Source organism: Balaenoptera musculus, chromosome 9 (genome assembly GCF_009873245.2).
Source record: "Balaenoptera musculus isolate JJ_BM4_2016_0621 chromosome 9, mBalMus1.pri.v3, whole genome shotgun sequence".
Lineage (NCBI taxonomy): Eukaryota > Metazoa > Chordata > Mammalia > Artiodactyla > Balaenopteridae > Balaenoptera > Balaenoptera musculus.
The window spans coordinates 87,401,725-87,424,166 of record NC_045793.1 but is presented as its reverse complement, the minus strand read 5'-3'; the positions used below and the strand labels follow the sequence as shown (position 1 = coordinate 87,424,166).

The following is a 22,442-nucleotide window of genomic DNA, read 5'->3' as shown; positions in this document are numbered from 1 at the left end:
AGCATTTCAGTGTACTGCAGAAATCCAGCTCCTCAGTTTACTGAATCCTGGAAAGAACACAGCTGTCAGCAGCCTCTCTCTAAAGGTAAGGGATCTCCACCACAGCAACAGGACCAAATGTAAAGCCCTTTTCTACCAGTTTTTAAAAAGCAGTTATTTCTGTCGGCGGATATCATCTAAAGAGAGAAAGTAACATAGGAGATAAGTAAAGCAGGTCAAAGATTCCAGTTCTTATAGAAGATCATAGAAGCCTCTTCGCCACTGAGAAAATACACAAACACAGATTTGAGTAAGAGTAGAGCAAGTTAACAAATCATTATGGTGAACTGGGTAAGTCAGTTAGCTTATTCTCTTTTATATTCATGAAAGTTTAAAGATTTGTTCCCAAACTTCCCCCAAGTTAAAAGCCTACTGAGTTCGGTTTTCAAATCCTACCTCTAACCTTTCATATGTAAAAAATGAAGATATTATCATGCAGCTATATCACAAGGTATTTGAAGTAATAAAAAGTAGGAACAACTTTGAAAAATCTAGTACTGAATAATATTAAAACCTCAAAATTGTGGATAAATAACAGCGATATATATGAAGAAAGTCTGGCAAATAAGCCATACTTAGCTTTAAAGTTTAACTTTAAATTCAATTTAAGGTGTAACCTTAGGTGTCTCTGTATAAAAATTAAAAATCTTTAAAACACTGATATTTAATACCTAGTTCAAATAAATATTGATGATTTCCCTTAAACCAGACCAGAGAAGTAATGCTGCCCCAAACACAAACTACTGGGGTCTTAGCACTACAATTCCAATAGTTATGGCATAAAAATCAATTTCTACAGTTGAGTATATGGCAGTCTCTATAAAGGCAAAATTTTGGTTGGGATTAATATAAAATACATAAAAAGACAATTTTACCCCATACTTACATGGATGCAAATGTAACTGCAAAACTTTCAGCCCGTTAAGTAGTGTTACAACTTAAGGTTTGATCTCAAGCAGTAATGATAGGCATGGGGAGAAGAAAACAAATTCTAAATATACTCTACCCTCAGTAGGTGGGTAGAGAAGTTAAGGCTAGATACTGAGTGGTAGTAATGCTACGCTCACTCATTCACTGAAACGGTTATAGACAAACTGGAGGAACACGAGTAAGTATGAGGAAAATTGAATTATGTTGATTTGAGGGGCCTGTGGAACATCCACGTGTTAACAGTAAATTGGAAATGAGATTCTGGCTCTAAAAAGAGGAATCAGCAAATAATAAGGTTTGGGTAGTTCCATTTTTATCTGTGCTGCCATAAAATTTTGCTTATCTCTATTTCAACACTCAGTCTATTTTGTACTACATAATACATTGGCAAATCTTCCTCCCCACCCCAGACTGTTAACATTTTGAGATCAGGGTCTCTTATTCACCTAGGCTAGTTAAAAAAAAAGTTGAGAAGCAATTAAGGCATAGTGGTTCAGCAGACTCCAGTCAGTTCAAATCTCAGCTCCACCACTTTATATCTGAGAGAAAATAGGCATATTTCTTGATCTAAGCCCACTACAAATTAAATTTCATGAAGGCATGGATTTCTTCTACTTGTTCACCCACAATAAATACTTAGTATATGAAACTTGCTGTATCTCGATTCCCTCATCTTAAATGGTGACAATAACAGTGTCTATAATACAGTGCAACTGTAAGGATTGGAAAAGATTATCTTAGAAGTGTTAGTTGCTATTACGATCTTCATTAGTATCTTCCTTCAGTCCCGGGAAGGCGGAGAGCCACGGAAGACTTTCCTAGAAAAGTGCTGCGTACACAGTCGTTTCCATGTGAGAAATAACGTGGAACCCAAACACCTAGGAAACATATCTTGCAGCCATTATCAGTTGAAGTTTCCCAGGTAATCTTACTATGTGTTTTTCTTCATGGCCTGCTACTCAGAGAAAATTTACTTAGGCCAAAATGAGTGGGGACGTTTTCAGTAAGAAGCCGGGTGCCTATTAGAAACCAAACACCTGGTCCAAGTTCGATGGAACATGCTATAGACAAGGCTGTTTGGGGACAGACGCCAGGCGGTGAGCAAGGGGAAACGCGGACGGTCTGCCATGCCACTGGGTGGATTATCAAGATGCTTTAACCCTGAAAAATACACCACATTGTTACCGACAAAGTGCAGTGCACAAGTAGGAACAAAGTGCCAAAGGAGAACAGAAGGGGCTCCACAAATGTTATTCGGCTTAGATTATTCCAAATCATGTTTCCATTCAATTTATAAAATTGCTGTAATTGAGAACCTAATTCCTAACTACTGCCCAGAAACCCAAAGCATAACAGAAAAAAAGAGGCAACCTCCGAAGGCGTAAATTGTAAATTAGGTTGGAAAGTCAGATCCAAAGGGACCAATTAAAAACGCACGTCGGCCTAATTCTATAAATTCACTGGATGTGCCCTAGGACCCAAGCCCGTTTAAACTTCACTTGCCAAACTTCAGGGGCGCGTTCACTTCCACGGACGCCTGGGGGTCGATGACGTCAGACACGATGGCCACCTCCTTCTGCGCCTCGTCGTACCTCACCTGCAGGCTGGCCACGGCCCCACCCTCCACTCCGCTCACCGCCACCAGCACGCGGTCGCCATCCGGGTAGGTGAGAGGGTCCAGGGGCCTCACGGCTAGGGAGCACGGGAGTCGCGTCCGCAGCCGGCCGAAAGGGCTCACCAGAAGTGCCCACTCCTTCAGAGTCCGGCGCGCGGGACCAGACCGAGAGACGTCGGGCTGGGACCCACCTGAGCCGTACAGCCGGGCCTGACAGGCCCCACACGCACAGCGCCCCGCGACCTCGCGGGCCCACACTCGGAGCAGACAGAACCGGAGGCAGCCCAGCCCCCATCCCGAGCAGGAGACGAACATGGCGTGCTCTCACGCTCCCTCAGATCACCTCAGCCACAGGCTAGTCTTGCCACGGCCAGTCGACTTGGCCGCTGTGCCGGCTCAAGTTAAAAGGGAGACACTTGAGAGGGTGTGCTGAATTAACAGCAAGACTGCTCACTTAGTTCAGCAATTTAAACCTCAGCTACACACGCCTCGGCGGCAAATTGGAATTTCAAAGCTCTAAGTATCCACCCTGACCCTGACTCCTCGCCTACTCCCGCCCCTTTCGCAAAGGCCGGTGGGATAGGTAGTTCTAATGGAGTCAGACGTCGAGGGGTTCTGGCGGCTTAGAAACTACATTTCCCAAGAGGCAATGCGCAAGGTAGTTAAGGTTAGTAAGAGCAGGTGTTAGACGGGACTCGGAAGGCAAGCGCTCCTTCCCTCTAGCCAATTATCCATTGGAGGGACAGGGGGGGAAAAAAAAAAAAAAAAAAAAAAATCACACCAGAATTCAACTGGCCAATGGAAAGCGTGGAAGGCGACAGATGGGCAAGGCTGTGTGGTTTCCTTGGATACCGAGGACGCTACTTCTTTGGAGAGGGTGGAGCTTTGGAGTGAGACGAGGAAGCCAAAACTCACAGAGAAAAACAGGAGCCTAAATAAGGATCAGGACCGAGGGAAGTGGTAAGAAATTGCGCTTTTAAAGGTGAGAACTAGATGCAAAATAGGAATACCCTCAGTGAGTGGTTAGTTCCAAACTTCATAAACTAGTGCGGGGTACCCTAGGATGGAGAATCCCTAGGCAAGGGATCACTACCAGTCAGTGTTTTCTGAGGAAACTCCCTCTTTGATATCAAATGTAGGACTAGCGTTAGAGTCCTGTCTCCTTCCTGACTCTAAATGATCTTACGTCAGTTATTGAACGTCTCTGGGTTTTAACCGCTCGCTCTTAAAATGAGGTCAATAATACCTTCCTTGTCTTGCCTCAGAGGGTTTTTGTAGGGATCAAATGAGATAATGGATGTGAACACGCTGCACAGGCTGCCAAGTTGCAACTTAAATTATTATATTTTTATTTTATAGCATAGACTCTAAGTTACCAAGAAAAATCTGAGCGATCACGATTTGTGTTGACAGCAGCACTGTTCTCTTTGACTACAAATGATCCTCGGTTTTAGGACTAAAATAAGATGAGAGAGAGAGAGAGACATAGTGCCATGGGAAGAGTATGGAATTGGTTATTTTCCTGGCTCGGCCATTGGTTTATCTCTGTCACCTACACCTGTTTCTTCCACTTTAAGATGAAGAAGGATTATACTAAATGACTCCGTAAAGTCTGTTTTACCTTTTATTATTTTGTGGGCAATTTAAAAATGAGAAAAGATCTATTTCCTCCTTTCCTGCTATCTCTCCCTCTCTGTGCCAGTTCCTCCTCCTACAAATTATTCCCTAAGTTCTTTAGCAAAGACACACTGCAAAAAATGACGTCCAATAAAATGCAAGTGCTGAAACTGAATGCCATAAAAAATTGAAGCCCTTGGCCAAGTGCAATAACCAGAATTACTGGGAGTAATAGTGATAGAGGGATGGGCTAAAGTCCTAACGAACTGAGCTAAAGTCCTCAGGGGCCCAAGTCACAGGGTTCTTTGCAAGCCATTACCTTGTTAGAAATTCAGTGTTTTTCTTAAGTTATCCTTTCCTCCTTTCTGTCCCAGTCCTTCCTCCCTCCTTATTCTTCCTCCTTATGAAGGCTCACAATAGGTGCAAGCTTTTAGGTTCACCAAGTTCCCACTGCATACTAGTTCTATCCTTGGCTTTGTGTTTCATTTGGTCACAAGTATTCAAACTGATCTTCAAACGGTCTTTTTAATGAAAATCCACGGGAATAACTGTGAAAAAGGCATTGGTTTAAGCAAGCTGAGAATGCACTTAAATTTGCTGTACCCATGCCAAATATTTTTAGATTAAATAGAAAACCCTAATAGATAATTTTGTTTCTATGGTAATTTTTCCTTTTCTGATGAAAACCTAGTTAGTGGAATTGGCAACTGAACAATAATTGCATATGTGGCAAAATCATTGTTTTACTATTTTCAAATAAACAAAAGAAAATTGACAAAAAATTACTTTTTGGATCATCTGAGTTTTAAAATGGAGAAAATTATGTATATTAAGGTTAACGTAAGATATTAAAAATTTATTGATACTTTTAAAAGTCTAATGACATGTATCAAGTCTGTCCACATATCAATAATGACCAGTAAAAGTACTACCTTCCACCTGTATGACACTATAGTATTCAAAGCATGTTTACATGTATCATCTCATAGTATCCTCACAAAACACTCTGTGTTTGGCAGGGCAAGTATTATTATGCTCACATTACTGATGAAGAAACAAGTTTTGAAAGATTAAAAAACAGTTAGAAGGTCTGGCCCTCTTACCACTTTGTCAAAAGGTCATTCTATCTTCCTGACACCTTTGGAGAAAAGAAAGTTATTTATGAAATGAATAGAGAGTCATATGTAACTCTCCCGCATATTTAGAGTTTACTTGTAGTGTACTTTTACACGTTCAGTTTTTAAAAAGCCATTCCTGTGGTCATGAACATGTCCAGCTGGTAGAAGTGTAAGTTATTAAAACTTTCAGAGTTCAGTTTAGCAATATGCATAAAACACCTTAAAAATATGTGTATCCATGACCTGGAAATTGTACTTTTTGGAATTTAATGTAAACATAAAATTAAGGATGTTCACAAAAACTTACATTTACGGAATTTTTTTTCAGGATTACTTACGATAGTAAAGAATTGAAGCAACTTAAATGTCCAAAAATAGGAGAGTGTTACATAAATTAGTATACATATGGAATATTATGCAACTTAAAATTGTATTTTGAAAATTATTCAATGATATGGGAAATCCTCCATAACATAATTGTAAAGGAAAAACCTACAATTCTCCTTCTGTGTATGTCTCCTTGACTCTCACAGAACTACCACACTCACATAGCTTCACTTCTGACACTTCTAGTAATCAAATGTGTGGAGGTTTTCCCCCTGCAACAAGCGACAATTTAACTCACTTCTGACACTAATGTTAGATCCCACAGGTTAGGGGCTCATTTCCCCAAAAACACTCCCATCCACTTCAGATACCAGTCACAAGTCCTCAGGTTACCCACAACTTCTATCTCCTTTGGCTACAAACTGGAGATTCCCACAACCCCCTCCTCAGGTTCTATTAATTTGCTAGCGTGGCTCACAGAACTCAGGGAAACACTTAAATTTACCACTTTACTAAAGGATTTGATAAAGGATTTGATAAAGGATGCAGATGAACAGCCAGGTGAAGAGATGCAGAGGGTGAGGCCTGGGAGGGTCTGGACCGCAGGAGCTTCTGTCCCCATGGAGCTGGGATGTGTCCCCCCTCCTGGTGTGGGTGTGTTCACCAGCCTGGAAGCTCTCCAAACCCCATACTAGTGGGATTTTTATGGAAGCTTCATCACGTAGGCATGATCGATTATTAACTATATTTTCAGTCCTTCTTCCTTCTCAAGAAACTGGGGGGCAGGGCTGTAGATTCCCACCTTCTAATCATGTCTTGTTTTTTCTGGTGACCAGCCCTCATCCAGGAGTCTACCCAAAGGTGCTTCATTAAAACAAAAGACACTCCTATCACCCAGGAAATTACAAGGGTTTCAGGAACCCATATTTAGGAGCCAAGGGCAGAGACCAATATATATATATATATATATTTCTATTATCTCATAGTAATGTTAAGTGACATGAGTAGAATACCAAATTGTATGTAGAGTATGATCTCAATTCTATAATAATAATAATAGGAATTTTAACATATATTCCATAGAAACAATTGCAGAGAGAAACACACAACTTGATAACAATGCTTATCTCCAAGTAGTAAGGTGAATTATTTCTTCATTTTTTTATGTGTCTTCAATAATGAACATATATTACATTTATAATTTAAAAAATTTAAATGCATTTCTTAGCAGATACTGTTTCCTAAGACTGACTCAAATAGTGAAATAGGTGGAGGCTTTCTTACCATCTAAATGCCATCTAAATATTCTAAATGAATATTTTACTTAATTTAATAATTAATATTCAATAAATATACAATTTAATATACCAAATGAAAATTCCATATTGAAATTTTGTCTGAGTTATTTTATGATTGACTATTCTGATAGTTAAAGCCACATTTTAAGCAGCTGTTGCCTAAACTAGCCTAGTGATTAAATCTTGACACCTCGCCCTGTGATGAAGACTTAACATACTTCAGACAGCCTAATGGAACAAATTTGTTCAACACTGGATTATACATTCTGTAAAGTGAGTTACATTCTCTCATTGAGGGACCGAGTCTTTTCAAGTGTTGGGGTGGGGAGGGCGAGGCCCCTGCAGCTGGGAGTCCCCTCCCCCCCAGGGCTCTTCTTCAGACTTTCCTGAACTTTGGCTGAAGTCCCCTGGCTCCTGGCCGACCTCAGGAGATCCCCTCCCTTTGTCTTCCATCCCCTTCAGAGGGGCCAGCTGCTGTGGCTTAGAGAGTCCTTCTCAGAGCGACCCATCATCAGCCCCTGAGGCTCTCAGGCTGCAAAGTCATAAATATCCAAGGCCTCTTGTCCATGATAGGAAATGGTCGCCACGTTAAGTTCTGTGGACTGAATCTATTCAGAAAGGGATCTCTCTCAAGTTTAAGAAAGGGAAATTTACTTGCCTTGTGCTACAAAAATAAGAAACTTAAAGATTTGTCCTTAAAGATCCACTGACTTGCAACTTCAAGGTCCTAGGCGAGGATAACTTGTTATAAGTATTTTCATTACAGCATTAAAAAATGCCAGGTAGGTTTTATAAGTCAAGGAACTCTACAACTCCTACACCTTACGAATGACAGATGATACTTGCATGAAATTGGCAACTGTCTTCCAGGAAGCCCTAGGATTTACAAGATGCTCTGAGTGACATCAGTCACCAAAACCATGTGTGGACAGCCACAACAGGCTGTCACAAAAACGAAAAGACAACCTACAGAACGGGAGAAAATATTTGCAAACAATGTGACCAACAAGGGCTTACTTTCCAAAATATACAAACAGCTCATACAACTCAACAACAGAAAAACAAGCAACGTAATACAAAAATGGGCAGAAGACCTAAATAGACATTTCTCCAAAGAAGACATACAGATGGCCAATAGGCACATGAAAAGATGCTCAACATCACTAATTATTAGAGAAATGCAAATCAAAACTACAATGAGGTACCACCTCACACCAGTCAGAATGGTCATCATTAAAAAGTCTACAAATAACAAATGCTGGAGAGGGTGTGGAGAAAAGGGAACCCTCCTACACTGTTGGTGGGAATGCAAGTTGATGCAGTCACTGTGGAAAAGAGTATGGAGGTTCCTCAGAAAACTAAAAATAGAATTACCATATGATCCAGCAATGCCACTCCTGGACATATATCCAGACAAAACTATAATTCAAAAAGATACATGCACCCCTATGTTCATAGCAGCAGTATTCACAATAGCCAGGACATGGAAACAGCCCTAAATGTCCATTGACAGATGAATGAATAAAGATGTAGTACATAGACACAATGGAATACTACTCAGCAGTAAAAAAGAGTGAAATAATGGCATTTTCAGCAACATGGATGGACCTAGAGATTATCATACTAAGTGAAGTCAGAAAGAGAAAGACAAATACCATATCACTTATATGTAGAATCTAAAATATGACACAAATGAAATTATCTATGAAACAGAAACAGAATCACACACAGAGAACAATTTGGTGGCTGCCAAGGGGGAGAGGGTTGGGGGAGGGATGGAGTGGGAAGTTGGTGTTAGCAGATGTAAGCTTTTATGTATAGAATCGATAAATAACAAGGTCCTATTGTATCGCCCAGAGAACTGTATTCAGTATCCTATGATAAACCATAATGGAAAAGAATACATTAAAAAAAGAATGTATATATAACTAAACCAATTTGCTGCACAGCAGTAATTAACACAACATTGGAAATCAACTATACTTCAATTAAAAAAATTCAATAAATGGACAGCAGAGGGCATGAGAGAGTTTTCAGAAAAAAATGTAACCTAAAGAAAGGATTCTGGAATTCAGTTTAACTGGGGGAAGCCCTAGGAATTTGCTAACTTTCTTAATTATAAACTTTTGAAATAAATATGTCTTATGACCTCTGTTCTTCTTATGAATCTTAATAAACTCAATAATCTAAACAAATAACTAACAATACTAAGAAGTAGTTAATGAATATGTAGGCAGTCCTATTGGAAATCTACATTTTATTTTCATGTAGATGATGTACAGGAAAAAGCTTGTTATTTAATGTAGTCAAATTTCCCTCACTTTAAACACCTTGAGAAATTGCCTAGTTTACAAATATCTGAAGAAGATTCTCATGGTTGGGGGGGATATGAGTACTTTGTACATTAAAGCAATATGTATTTGTGTGTGTGTGTGTGTGTGTGTGTGTAAGATAATATTTATTGCAAACAGAAAGCTAACTTATAATAGAAAAACTTTAAAAGCTCACTTTAGGCTAGAGTTCTTGTATGTGCTAACACTTCATTCCATTTCTACAAAGTAGCAATATTGTTGCAACCATTTACACTGTAGTAGCATTAATATACCCTCTGAGTAGAAATTCCATTTACATTTTATATAATTTGAGGCTATGCTGTTAGTTATGTATAAGTTCAGGATTAATATTGCTTCCTGATAAAATTTTATTGTCATTAAATAATGATCCTCATTATCTCTAGTACTGCTTTCTATCTTGATGTATATTTTTATCTAATAATAATATTTTCATCCTTTTATTTCAAACCTGTGACATTATATTTGGGACTTGTCTCTTATAAACAGAATACAGATAGATATTTTAAATCCAATTCAACAATCTGTCTCAACAAGTAAATTTAATCCACTTACATTTTTGGTAATTACTATTACATTTGTAATTATTCTTACCATCTTCTTTTCTGTTTTCTATTAACCTTGCCTTTTTTTGGCCTTTTTGTTGCTGTTGTTCCTCTTTTTCTCCATTCATATCTTTAGTTTAAATGTTTTTCTTTGTTCACCTTTTCCCTCTGTAGTAACGTGAAAGGCTATTTTACTTCTAATCATTATCCTTAAATTTTTCACATACTCACTTGACCTAGCAAATGGCTAATCAATATCTCCATCTTCCTCTCAAAGAATAGAATTCTTTAACATAAGTCTTTTCCCTTCCATCTTCCATGTCATTTATTGTCTTGCGTATGTTTGTTCCACCTTGTTTTTGAAGCCACATGAATAGTTATTATTATTGTTGCTATTTATATTTAGTGCTTATTTAAATTTAGCAACATTTACCAATTTATTTGCTCATCTCTTTCCTTCTAGATTCAGTTTTGTTTTGTTTTGTTTTAAATTTATTTACCTATTTATTTTTGGCTGCGTTGGGTCTTCATTGCTGCACACGGGCTTTCTCTAGTTGCGTTGAGCGGAGGCTACTCTTCGTTGTGGTGTGCGGGCTTCTCATTGCGGTGGCTTCTCTTGTAGCAGAGCACGGGCTCCAGGCATGTGGGCTTCAGTAGTTGTGGCATGCAGGCTCAGTAGTTGTGGCTCATGGGCTTAGTTGCTCCGCGGCATGTGAGATCTTCCCGGACCAGGGCTTGAACCCGTGTCCCCTGCATTGGCAGGCAGATTCTTAACCACTGCACCACCAGGGAAGCCCCTCAGTTTTTTACTGAAGTATATGCATTGTATATATTCAATGAGAGTCTCTGAGTAGTTTCTTCAGACTTTGAAATGTTTTTATTTTTACCTGCTCTCTTAAGTAATAATTTAGCTGACATATACTGTCTCTCAGTACTTTGAAGAGGTACAGTTTTTACTAATGAGAAGTCTTCTATCTGTCTAATTTAGTTGCTTTGTGGAGAGTCTGCTTTTTCTCTTTGGTGATTTTTGGAATTTTTTTCATTGTTTTAATAGTTTACATTTCAGCACTCTGTGTAGGTTTAGTTCTTTTTGTTTACTTTGCTTTGTTTTAAAGTCAAGTTTATTGAGGTATAATTTACACACAGTAAAACTCACCCTTTTTAGGTATACAGCTCTGTGAATTCTGGCAAATACATAGAGTCATGTAACCACTATGACAATCAGGATATAGAACTTTTCCATCACTGCCAGAAGTTCCCTCATTTCTCTTTGTAGTCAATCCTTGTCCCCTGGCAACCACCGATCCACTATCTGTCCCTATACTTTTTGCCTTTTTCAGAAACTCATATAGTAAATGGAATCATATAGTATATAGCCATTTGACTTAGTATAATATATTTGAGATTCATCCATGTTGTTGTATGTAATCAGTGATTGGTTTCGGAGTTTTATTCCATTACATGCACGTACCACAATTTGTTTATATATCCACAAGTTGATATTTGGGTTGTTTCTAGTTTTTGGTGACTATATAAAGCCAATATAAACATTTGTATATAGTTTTTGAATGGATATATGTCTTCATTTCCCTTGAATGTGTATTTACATATGAGTGGGGGATGGCTGGGTCATGTGGTAAATGTATTTAACTTCATAAGTAATATCTAACCTGTTTTCCTAAGGAGGTCCACAACTTTGCATTCCCACTAGCAACATGTGAGAGTTCCAGTCACTCCACAGCCTCACCAACACTTGGTATTGTCACTTTTTAAAAAACCACTCTAATAGGTGTGTAGTTCTCTCTCATTATGAGTTTGATTTGCATTTCCCCAATTACTAATGAAGTGAGCATATTTTCGCATTCTTATTTGCCATTTGTATATCTTCTTAGGTGAAATATCCATTCAAATCTTTTGCCCATGTTTTGTTGGTCTGTTTGATTTCTTATTATTGAGTTTTGAGATTTCTTTATATATTCTTGATACCAGTCTTTTGTCAGATACATTATTTGGTCACATTTTTTCCCCACCTGTGGCTCTTGTTTAGTTTCCCAACACTGTCACCTGAAGAGCACATCTTTTAAATTTGAAAAAGTCCAATTTATCTATTTTTTTCTATTATGATTGTGGTTTTGTGTCCCATCTGAAAACAAAACAAAAAAACCCAAAACTTTCTCCAAACCTAGGTTGCAAAGGTTTTCTTCTACATTTTCTTTTGGAAGTTTTTTACTTTTAGGTTTTACATTTAGGCCTATGCCTCATTTCAAGTTAGGTTTTGTAAATCATGCAGGGTATGAGTTGAGGTGCATTCTTTTACATAAGGATGTTAAAAATCAGTTGTTCCAGCATAATTTTTTGGAAAATATGATCATCTTAATGGATTAAAAAGAAAACATTTAGCAAAATTCAATACCCATTCCTGATTAAAAACCCTCCAGAAACTTGGAAGAGAAGGAACTTCCTCCACCTAATGTAGGCATCTATGAAAAACTTATACTTAATACCATATTTAACCATAAAAGACTGAATGCTTTTTTCCTTTTAAGATCTGAAACAAGGCAAAGTTTTTCACTCTCACCACTTTATTGTCCTAGAGGTCCTATACAGTACAATAAGGCAATAAAAAACTGAAAGGAATCTACATTGGACAGAAAGAAGTAAAATTGTCTATGTGCAGACAGCATGATCATCTAAGTAGAAAATTCTAAAGAATATTATACAAAGCTAACTGAATTAATTAAAAAGTTTACAAGGTTACAAGATACAAGGTCAATAACAAAAATCAATTCTATTTCTAAGGACTAAAAATGGCATTTGGAAATTGAAATTTAAAAACAATACCATTTACAATAGCATTCAAAATGTGAAATACTTAGGGATAAATTTAATGACATATATGCAAGACCTATTTTCTGAAAACTGTAAAACATTGCTGAGGGAAACTGAAGAAGATCTAGATAAGTGGAGAGAAATACCATATTCAAGTAAAATAAGACTCAAGATGGCATATCACTCCACACTGATGTATTGATTCATTGCTCTGTCAAAATTCTAGCAGGCTTTTTAAAAAATAGAAATTGACAAGTAACTTCTAAAATGTATATGGAAATGTAAAGTACCAAGTACAGCCAAAACGATTTTGAAAAAAGAACTAAGTTTGAAGACTTATACTACTTCATTTTAAGACTTATTGTAAAGCTACAATAATCAACATAATGTTGTATGGCTATAAGAATAGACCTTTAATCAATGGGACAAAAATCGAGGACTGTAGAAATAGACCTACACATATATGGTTAGTTAATTTTTGAGAAAGGTGTTACTATAATTATTAATATGACAATGGGAAGAGGATGCTTTCCCAACAAATGGTGCTGGAACATTAAATATCCATATGCCTCTCCATCCACTTCTCCAAAAGAACATCTCAACCTTTACTTCACACCATACACAAAAATTTGAAACAGTTAAAAGATGCAAATAGAAGAGCTAAAACTATAAAAGTCCTGGAAGAAAATACAGGAGGAAATCTTGTGCCCTTGAGTTTGGCAAAGATTTCTTAAATAAGATACAAAAAGCATGAACCATAATAGAAAAAAACCCAATAAATTGGATTTCCTCAAAATTCAGAAGTTTTGCTCTTCAGAATGAAGAGACCAGGAGAGATTGAGAGAAAATATTTATGAAACGTATTGATAAAGGACTTGTATCCAGAATACACAAAGAACTCTTACAACAATGATAAGAAGAAAACCTGATTTTTTTAATGAGCAAAAAAAATTGAATATACACTTAAACTAAGAAGATATATAAATGGCAACTAAACCCATAAAAAGATGCTCATCATAATAAGTCATTATGGAAGTGCAAATTAAAGCCACAAAATTAAAATTAGATACCACTACAAACCCACCAAAATGGCTAAAACTAAAAATTACTGACAATACCAAGTGTTGACAAGGATGTGGAGCAGTGGGAACACTCATACACTGCTGGTGGGTATATAAAATGGTACGACCACTTTGGAAAACAATTTGACAGTTTCTTATAGAATTAAACATAACTTACCATATGACCCAGCAATTCTACTCTTAGGTATACACCCAAGAGAAATGAAAACATATGTTCACATGAAGACTTGTACTTGAATGTTCATAGCAACTTTATTCATAATAGCCAAAAATGAGAAACAAATGTCTATCAACTGGAGAATGGCAAATAAATCATGGTGTATTTGTACAATGGAGTAGCATTCAGCAATACAAGAAATGAAATACTGATATCCAGTATCCAGCAGTGTAGATGAACCTCAGAAACCTTATGCTTAAATGTTAGAAGACAGAAATATATATGATTCTATATACATGAAATTCTAGAAAAGGCAAAACTACTGGTTGTTACCAGGTGCCTGGGATGGAGGGGATGGGGATAGAAGGGACACTGGCTGTAAAGGGGCATAAAGGAACTTTTTAAAAGTGACGGGAATGTTTGTGGCAGTGATTACACAACTGTCAATATTTGTAAAAACTCATCAAATTGTATACTTAAAATTATGAGTTTTGTTGTGAACATAAATTATATACCTCAATAAAGCTGAATATTAAAAAAATTTACTCAATTCATGTTTCCCCTTTCCTCTCCTCCTCCTGAGCATGAGACCCAAGTTCAGGGTTATTAGGTAGCATAATACTTCAGGGAGGTTGGTGTCTGACCATGCTGACTCCTCCTGAGATATGCATCCACCTGGGTCTCAGATATGGGTCTTCATGCTGGCATCTTCTGAGAATTCTGCATCCCCATCTGGTGCTCAATTGTATGGTCCACAAAGCTTTCTGAAGCAGTGTCTTTTCATCATAACACTAAGGGCTCTTGGGGTATAGCACTCCCAGCCACACTCAACACCTACCCCACTCCACTCTGTAAACTCTCTTGGGCCCCTCTCTGCCTAGACAGTTTTCTTTGCTATCACATGAAAGGACAGAATTGATGATGGCTCTGGAAACTTGCCACTTTCCCCAAGTCCCACTTGGGGAAGGAGGCACGTTATCCCTCTGATGTCCTTGAAGTCCAAGTTGCACTATTTCATTTCCTGAGCTTGATCCTGGGTGGACAGGGTGCCTTAGGGGCCCATGTCAACTTGTTTCCTCACCACCTCTCCTTGTTCCCCAGCTCAGAAAGAGGGTGTTTTTTAAATGTTTATTTTTAATTTCCTCTTCCAATGTAAAGTAGGAAGATTGCCTTGCTAAATATTCTTCTAACCCTATAAGTAATGTAAGAACCTTTGCCCTTAGAGGAAGGAAAGAAATTGAGTAAGGATGCTGCCCGGGAGAGGAAGACAAAAGGAGAGATCTGCCTGGGCCAGATGAAGCCTGAGAACAGGTAATACTCATGCAATGAAAAGAGGAGCCTGTGAAGTTTCCAGATATGGGAGAGGGAACTTTGCCTGCTTTACTTACTGTCTAAACGCTGACTCAGAGTTGACACCTATTCTTTTAAGGACTTTTAAAATTTTTAGTTGCTCCCTTTCTCCCTCTCCAGTACCCAGTATTCTATATAGTCTTTCTTATCCTAGATTTAAACATGTCACAGTGGGATTTGAAGATTAGGTTTACCAGGACTCTCACATCAAATCCTAAGGAGAGCTCTGGGACAAAAATCATGCTCAAGAGGACCCAAGTTGCCTTTTTCAGATCATAGATTCCTGAAATAATTTGGTCCAGGCCCAGGCTGACCTCTGTTTATTTTTTCCCTATAAAAATAATCTAAGGCATACCATACATGAAAGCTGAGGAACCAGGCAGTGACGGGAGGAAGCTACCATTTATTGAGGAACTATATGCTGGGTCTGGGCTGAGACTTCACATGCGGTGTCCCATTTAATCTTCACAACAACTCTTAAATCATCTTGCAGTTAAGGAAACAGACACTTAGAGGCTAAATATCTTGCCAAAGTTTACAAAGGAAGGGGAGGAATGAGATTCAAGCCCAAAGTGAGGAACTTCCAAGTAGTCAATTGCATTAGGCCATGCTGTCATGCTGGTAGACTGAGTTAAAGCCACTAATCCCAGTCTTAGATGAAATAACAGGAGAAGGAGGAGGAGGAAGGGAGAGACCCGGGCTGTTGCAGATGGGAGGCAGTGATGAAACCAACCAGAGTTCTTGGCCTTCCCCAGTCTAGAGAAATTGACTAGAGGCCAGACAAGAAATTCAGGCAAGGCTTTACTGGGGCCCCTGCTGCAGCAGCGGGGAGCGGGAACAAACAACAGATTCTCTTGCTTGCTCCCTCGTGGGGTGTGGGTGGGGGAGGGCGAGCTTGTCCCTTATATGGGGTGAGGGTAGGGGTGTATCCAGGGGTCAGGCCGGAGGGGTGGCTTAGTTGTTTTGCCCACCCCTTAGGTGGTGTTGCGTGCAGGGGTCATGCTCAGTACCCTGCTTTTGCTCCCAACACCCTGTTTTTGCTCCAGGCTCCTCAAAAGTGGCAGTTGCGTTTTTTGGTCTTTTTGTATGTTTGGGGTCCAGAATTTGCCCCAACTGCACATGCATGTGGTTATTTTTAGTCGCATACAGGTTCTTTGTATTTTGTTGCTAGAGGAGAGGTGTGTCCAGGTGCAAGCACTGCAGCAAAGGGGCCTAGGTCCCAGCCTGTCTCAGTGATACCCCATTTTTCATGAAGATCTTTGCTAAGGAAACAGACCCATGTAGACTCACAGTTTCTCCTGACTGTGGTATGGGGAAGAGAAAAGGTGTAAATGACAGAGGAGGTTTGCAAGGCAATGGCCTAACTAGATAAGATAGACAACTGTTGTAATGTTATGAATGTGCTTTCTGGTATCTTTTTTTTTTTTTAACATCTTTATTGGAGTATAATTGCTTCACCATGGTGTGCTAGTTTCTGCTCTATAACAAAGTAAATCAGCTATACATACACATATATCCCCATATCTCCTCCCTCTTGCGTCTCCCTCCCACCCTCCCTATCCCACCCCTCTAGGTGGTCACAAAGCACCGAGCTGATCTCCCTGTGCTATGTGGCTGCTTCCCACAAGCTAGCTATTTTACATTTGGTAGTGTATATATGTCCATGCCACTCTCTCACTTCGTCCCAGCTTACCCTTCCCCCTCCCCGTGTCCTCAAGTCCATTCTCTACATCTGCATCTTTATTCCTGTCCTGCCCCTAGGTTCTTCAGAACCCTTTTTTTTTTAAGCTTCCATATATATGTGTTAGCATACGGTATTTGTTTTTCTCTTTCTGATTTACTTACTCTATTAAGGTCTTCTGGCCATTTTTGGATTGGGTTGTTTATTTCTCTGATATTGAGCTGCATGAGCTGCTTGTAAATTTTGGAGATTAAGCCTTTGTCAGTTGCTTCCTTTGCAAATATTTTCTCCCATTCTGAGGGTTGTCTTTTCATCTTGTTTTTGGTTTCCTTTGCTATGCAAAAGATTTTAAGTTTCATTAGGTCCCATTTGTTTATTTTTGTTTTTATTTCCATTTCTCTAGGAGGTGGGTCAAAAAGGATCTTGCTGTGATTTATGTCATAGAGTGTTCTGCCTATGTTTTCCTCTAAGAGTTTTATAGTGTCTGGCCTTACATTTAGGTCTTTAATCCAGTTTGAATTTATTTTTGTGTATGGTGTTAGGGAGTCTTCTAATTTCATTCTTTTCATGTAGCTGTCCAGTTTTCCCAGTACCACTTATTTAAGAGGCTGTCTTTTCTTCATTGTATATTCTTGCCTCTTTTATCAAAAATAAGGTGACCATATGTGCATGGGTTTATCTTTGGGCTTTCTATACTGTTCCATTTATGTATATTTCTGTTTTTGTGCCACTACCATACTGTCTTGATTACTGTAACTTTGTACTATAGTCTGAAGTCCAGGAGCCTGATTCCTCCAGCTCTGTTCTTCCTTCTCAAGATTGATTTGGCTATTTGGGGTCTTTTGTGTTTCCATAGAAATTGTGAAATTTTTTGTTCTAGTTCTGTGAAAAATGCCAGTGGTAGTTTGATAGAGATTGCATTGAATCTGTAGATTGCTTTGGGTAGTATGGTCATTTTCACAATGTTGATTCTTCCAATCCAAGAACATGGTATATCTCTCCATCTGTTTGTATCATCTTTAATTTCTTTCATCAGTGTCTTATAGTTTTCTGCATTCAGGTCTTTTGTCTCCTTAGGTAGGTTTATTCCTAGATATTTTATTCTTTTTGTTGCAATGGTAAATGGGAGTGTTTCCTTAATTTTTCTTTCAGACTTTTCATTATTAGCGTATAGGAATGCAAGAGATTTCTGTGCATTAATTTTGTATCCTGCTACTTTACCAAATTCATTGATTAGCTCTAGTAGTTTTCTGGTAGCATCTTTAGGATTCTCTATGTATAGTATCATGTCATCTGCAAACAGTGACAGCTTTATTTCTTCTTTTCTAATTTGGATTCCTTTTATTTCTTTTTCTTCTCTGATTGCTGTGGCTAAAACTTCCAAAACTATGTTGAATAATAGTGGTGAGAGTGGACAACCTTGTCTTGTTCTTGATCTTAAAGGAAATAGTTTCAGTTTCTCTCCACTGAGAATGATGTTGGCTGTGGGTTTGTCATATATGGCCTTTATTATGTTGAGGTAAGTTCCCTCTATGTCTACTTTCTGGAGGGTTTTTATCATAAATGGGTTTTGAATTTTGTCGAAAGCTTTTTCTGCATCTATTGAGATGGTCATATGGTTTTTATCCTTCAGTTTGTTAATATGGTGTATCACATTGATTGATTTGTGTATATTGAAGAATCCTTGCATTCCTGGGATAAACCCCACTTGATCATGGTGTATGATCCTTTTAATGTGCTGTTGGATTCTGTTTGCTAGTATTTTGTTGAGGATTTTTGCATCTGTGTTCATCAATGATATTGGCCTGTAGTTTTCTTTCTTTGTGACATCTTTGTCTGGTTTTGATATCAGGGTGATGGTGGCCTCGTAGAATGAGTTTGGGAGTGTTCCTCCCTCTGCTATATTTTGGAAGAGTTTGAGAATGATAGGTTTTAGCTCTTCTCTAAATGTTTGATAGAATTTGCCTGTGAAGCCATCTGGTCCTGGGTTTTGTTTGTTGGAAGACTTTTATTCACAGTCTCAATTTCAGTGCTTGTGATTGGTCTGTTTATATTTTCTATTTCTTCCTGGTTCAGTCTTGGAAGGTTGTGCTTTTCTAAGAATTTGTCCATTTCTTCCAGGTTGTCCATTTTATTGGCATATAGCTGCTTGTAGTAATCTCTCATGATCCTTTGTATTTCTGCAGTGTCAGTTGTTACTTCCCTATTTTCATTTCTAATTCTATTGATCTGAGTCTTCTCCCTTTTTTTCTTGATGAGTCTGACTAATGGTTTATCAATTTTGTTTATCTTCTCAAAGAACCAGCTTTTAGTTTTATTGATTTTTGCTATTGTTTCCTTCATTTCTTTTTCATTTATTTCTGATCTGATCTTTATGATTTCTTTCCTTCTGCTAACTTTGGGGTTTTTTTGTTCTTCCTTCTCTAATTGCTTTAGGTGTAAGGTTAGGTTGTTTATTTGAGATGTTTCTTGTTTCTTGAGGTAGGAATGTATTGCTATAAACTTCCCTCTTAGAACTGCTTTTGCTGCATCCCATAAGTTTTGGGTCATCGTGTTTTCATTGTCATTTGTTTCTAGGTATTTTTTGATTTCCTCTTTGATTTCTTCAGTGATCTCTTGGTTATTTAGTAGCGTATTGTTTAGCCTCCACGTGTTTGTATTTTCTACAGATTTTTTTCTGTAATTGATATCTAGTCTCGTAGTGCTGTGGTCAGAAAAGACACTTGATACAATTTCAATTTTCTTAAATTTACCAGGGCTTGATTTGTGACCCAAGATATGACCTATCCTGGAGGATGGTCCATGAGCACTTGAGAAGAAAGTGTATTCTGTTGTTTTTGGGTGGAATGTCCTATAAATATCAATTAAGTCCATCTTGTTTAATGTATCATTTAAAGCTTGTGTTTCCTTATTTATTTTCATTTTGGATGATCTGTCCATTGGTGAAAGTGGGGTGTTAAAGTTCCCTACTATGATTGTGTTACTGTTGATTTCCCCTTTTATGGCTGTTAGCATTTGCCTTATGTATTGAGGTGCTCCTATGTTGGGTGCATAAATATTTATAATTGTTATATCTTCTTCTTGGATTGATCCCTTGATCATTATGTCGTGTCCTTCTTTGTCTTTTGTAATAGTCTTTATTTTAAAGTCTATATTGTCTGATATGAGAATTGCTACTTCAGCTTTCTTTTGATTTCCATTTGCATGGAATATCTTTTTCCATCCCCTCACTTTCAGTCTGTATGTATCCCTAGGTCTGAAGTAGGTCTCTTGTAGACAGCATATATACGGGTCTTGTTTTTGTATCCATTCTGCCAGTCTATGTCTTTTGGTTGGAGCATTTAATCCATTTACATTTAAAGTAGTTATCGATATGTATGTTCCTATTACCATTTTCTTAATTGTTTTGGGTTTGTTATTGTAGGTCTTTTCCTTCTCTTGAGTTTCCTGCCTAGAGAAGTTCCTTTAGCATTGTTGTAACGCTGGTTTGGTTGTGCTGAATTCTCTTAGCTTTTGCTTGTCTGTAAAGCTTTTAATTTCTCTGTCAAATCTGAGTGAGATCCTTGCTGGGTAGAGTAATCTTGGTTGTAGGTTTTTCCCTTTCATCACTTTCAATATGTCCTGCCACTCCCTTCTGGCTTACAGAGTTTCTGCTGAAAGATCAGCTGTTAACCTTATGGGAATTCCCTTGTATGTTATTTGTTGTTTTTCCCTTGCTGCTTTTAATATTTTTTCTTTGTATTTAGTTTTTGATAGTTTGATTAATATGTGTCTTGGCATGTTTCTCCTTGGATTTATCCTGTATGGGACTCTCTGTGCTTCCTGGCCTTGATTAACTATTTCCTTTCCCATATTAGGGAAGTTTTCAACTATAATCTCTTCAAATATTTTCTCAGTCCCTTTCTTTTTCTTCTCTGGGACCCCTATAATTCGAATGTTGGTGCGTTTAATGTTGTCCCAGAGGTCTCTGAGACTGTCCTCAATTCTTTTCATTCTTTTTTCTTTATTCGGCTCCACGGTAGTTATTTCCACTATTTTATCTTCCAGGTCACTTATCCGTTCTTCTGACTCAGTTATTATGCTATTGATTCCTTCTAGAGAATTTTTAATTTCATTTATTTTGTTGTTCATCATTGTTTGTTTGCTCTTTAGTTCCTCTAGGTCCTGGTTAAACGTTTCTTGTATTTTCTCCATTCTATTTCCAAGATTTTGGATCATCTTTACTATCATTATTCTGAATTCTTTTTCAGGTACACTGCCTATTTCCTCTTCTTTTGTTTGGTCTGGTGGGTTTTTACATTGCACCTTCAACTGCTGTGTGTTTCTCTGTCTTCTCATTTTGCTTAACTTACTGTGTTTGGGGTCTCCTTTTCACAGGCTGTAGGTTCGTAGTTCCCGTTGTTTTTGGTGTCTGCCCCCAGTGAGTAAGGTTGGTTCAGTGGGTTGTGTAGGCTTCCTGGTGGAGGGGACTGGTGCCTGTGTTCTGGTGGATGAAGCTGGATCTTGTCTTTCTGGTGGGCAGGACTGCGTCCGGTGGTGTGTTTTGGGGTGCCTGTGACTTTATTATGATTTTAGGCAGCCTCTCTGCTAATGGGTGGGGTTGTGTTCCTGTCTTGCAAGTTGTTTGGCATAGGGTGTCCAGCACTGTAGCTTGCTGGTCGTTGAGTGGAGCTGGGTCTTAGCATTGATATGGAGATCTCTGGGAGAGCTTTTGCTGTTTGATATTATGTGGAGCCAGGAGGTCTCTGGTGGACCAATGTCCTGAACTCAGCTCTCCCACCTCAGAGGCACAGGCCTGACACCTGGCTGGAGCACCAAGACCCTGTCAGCCACATGGCTCAGAAGAAAAGGGAGAAGGAAAGAAGGAAGGAAGGGAGGGAGGGAGGGAGGAAGGAAGGAAGGAAGGAAGGAAGGAAGGAAGGAAGGAAGAGAAAAAATTTAAAAATTATTAAAAATTAAAAAAATTAGAAAGTAATAAAAGAAAGAAAAAAGAGAGCAACCAAACCAGAAAATAAATCCACCAATGATAACAAGTGCTAAAAACTATACTAAAATCAAACAAACAAACAAAAAAAACGGACCAACAGACCCCTAGGACAAATGGTAAAAGCAAAGCTATACAAAGTCACACAAAGAAGCATACACATACACACTCACAAAAGGAGAAAAAGGAAAAATAAAAATCTATATATAGAAAAGAAAAAAAGGAAGAGAGCAACCAAATCAATAAACAAATCTACCAATGATAATAAACTCTAAATACTAAACTACGATAAACATAAAACCAGAAACAAATTAGATGCAGAAAGCAAACCCCAAGTCTACAGTTGCTCCCAAAGTCCACCGCCTCAATTTTGGGATGATTTGTTGTCTATTCAGGTATTCCAGAGATGCAGGGTACATCAAGTTGATTGTGGAGATTTAATCTGCTGCTCCTGAGGCTGCTGGGAGAGATTTCCCTTTCTCTTCTTTGTTCGCACAGCTCCTGACGTTCAGCTTTGGA

General features: G+C 38.3%; 2 protein-coding genes across 7 annotated transcripts in view; one reads left to right on the top strand and one right to left on the bottom strand.

Moving 5' to 3' along the window:
- FAM185A (family with sequence similarity 185 member A) overlaps positions 1-3,118 on the bottom strand; it is a 66,560-nt gene extending 63,442 nt beyond the window's left edge. For 5 of the 6 annotated variants that reach the window (XR_005021241.1, XR_005021240.1, XM_036863666.1 and 2 more), the window contains exon 1: positions 2,473-3,118. Coding sequence is in view for 4 of the 6 variants with exons in the window: in XM_036863666.1 (XP_036719561.1) it covers positions 2,473-2,899 (427 nt within the window). In the remaining 2 variants the exon portion in view is untranslated. The remainder of the gene's footprint in view (positions 1-2,472) is intronic. The other variant, XM_036863670.1, reaches the window with a different exon arrangement.
- A 371-nt stretch (positions 3,119-3,489) lies between these two features.
- Positions 3,490-22,442, top strand: part of CCDC146 (coiled-coil domain containing 146) — a 138,554-nt gene continuing 119,601 nt past the window's right edge. The window contains exon 1 of the mRNA XM_036864252.1: positions 3,490-3,566. The gene's annotated coding sequence lies outside the window, so the exon portion shown is untranslated. The remainder of the gene's footprint in view (positions 3,567-22,442) is intronic.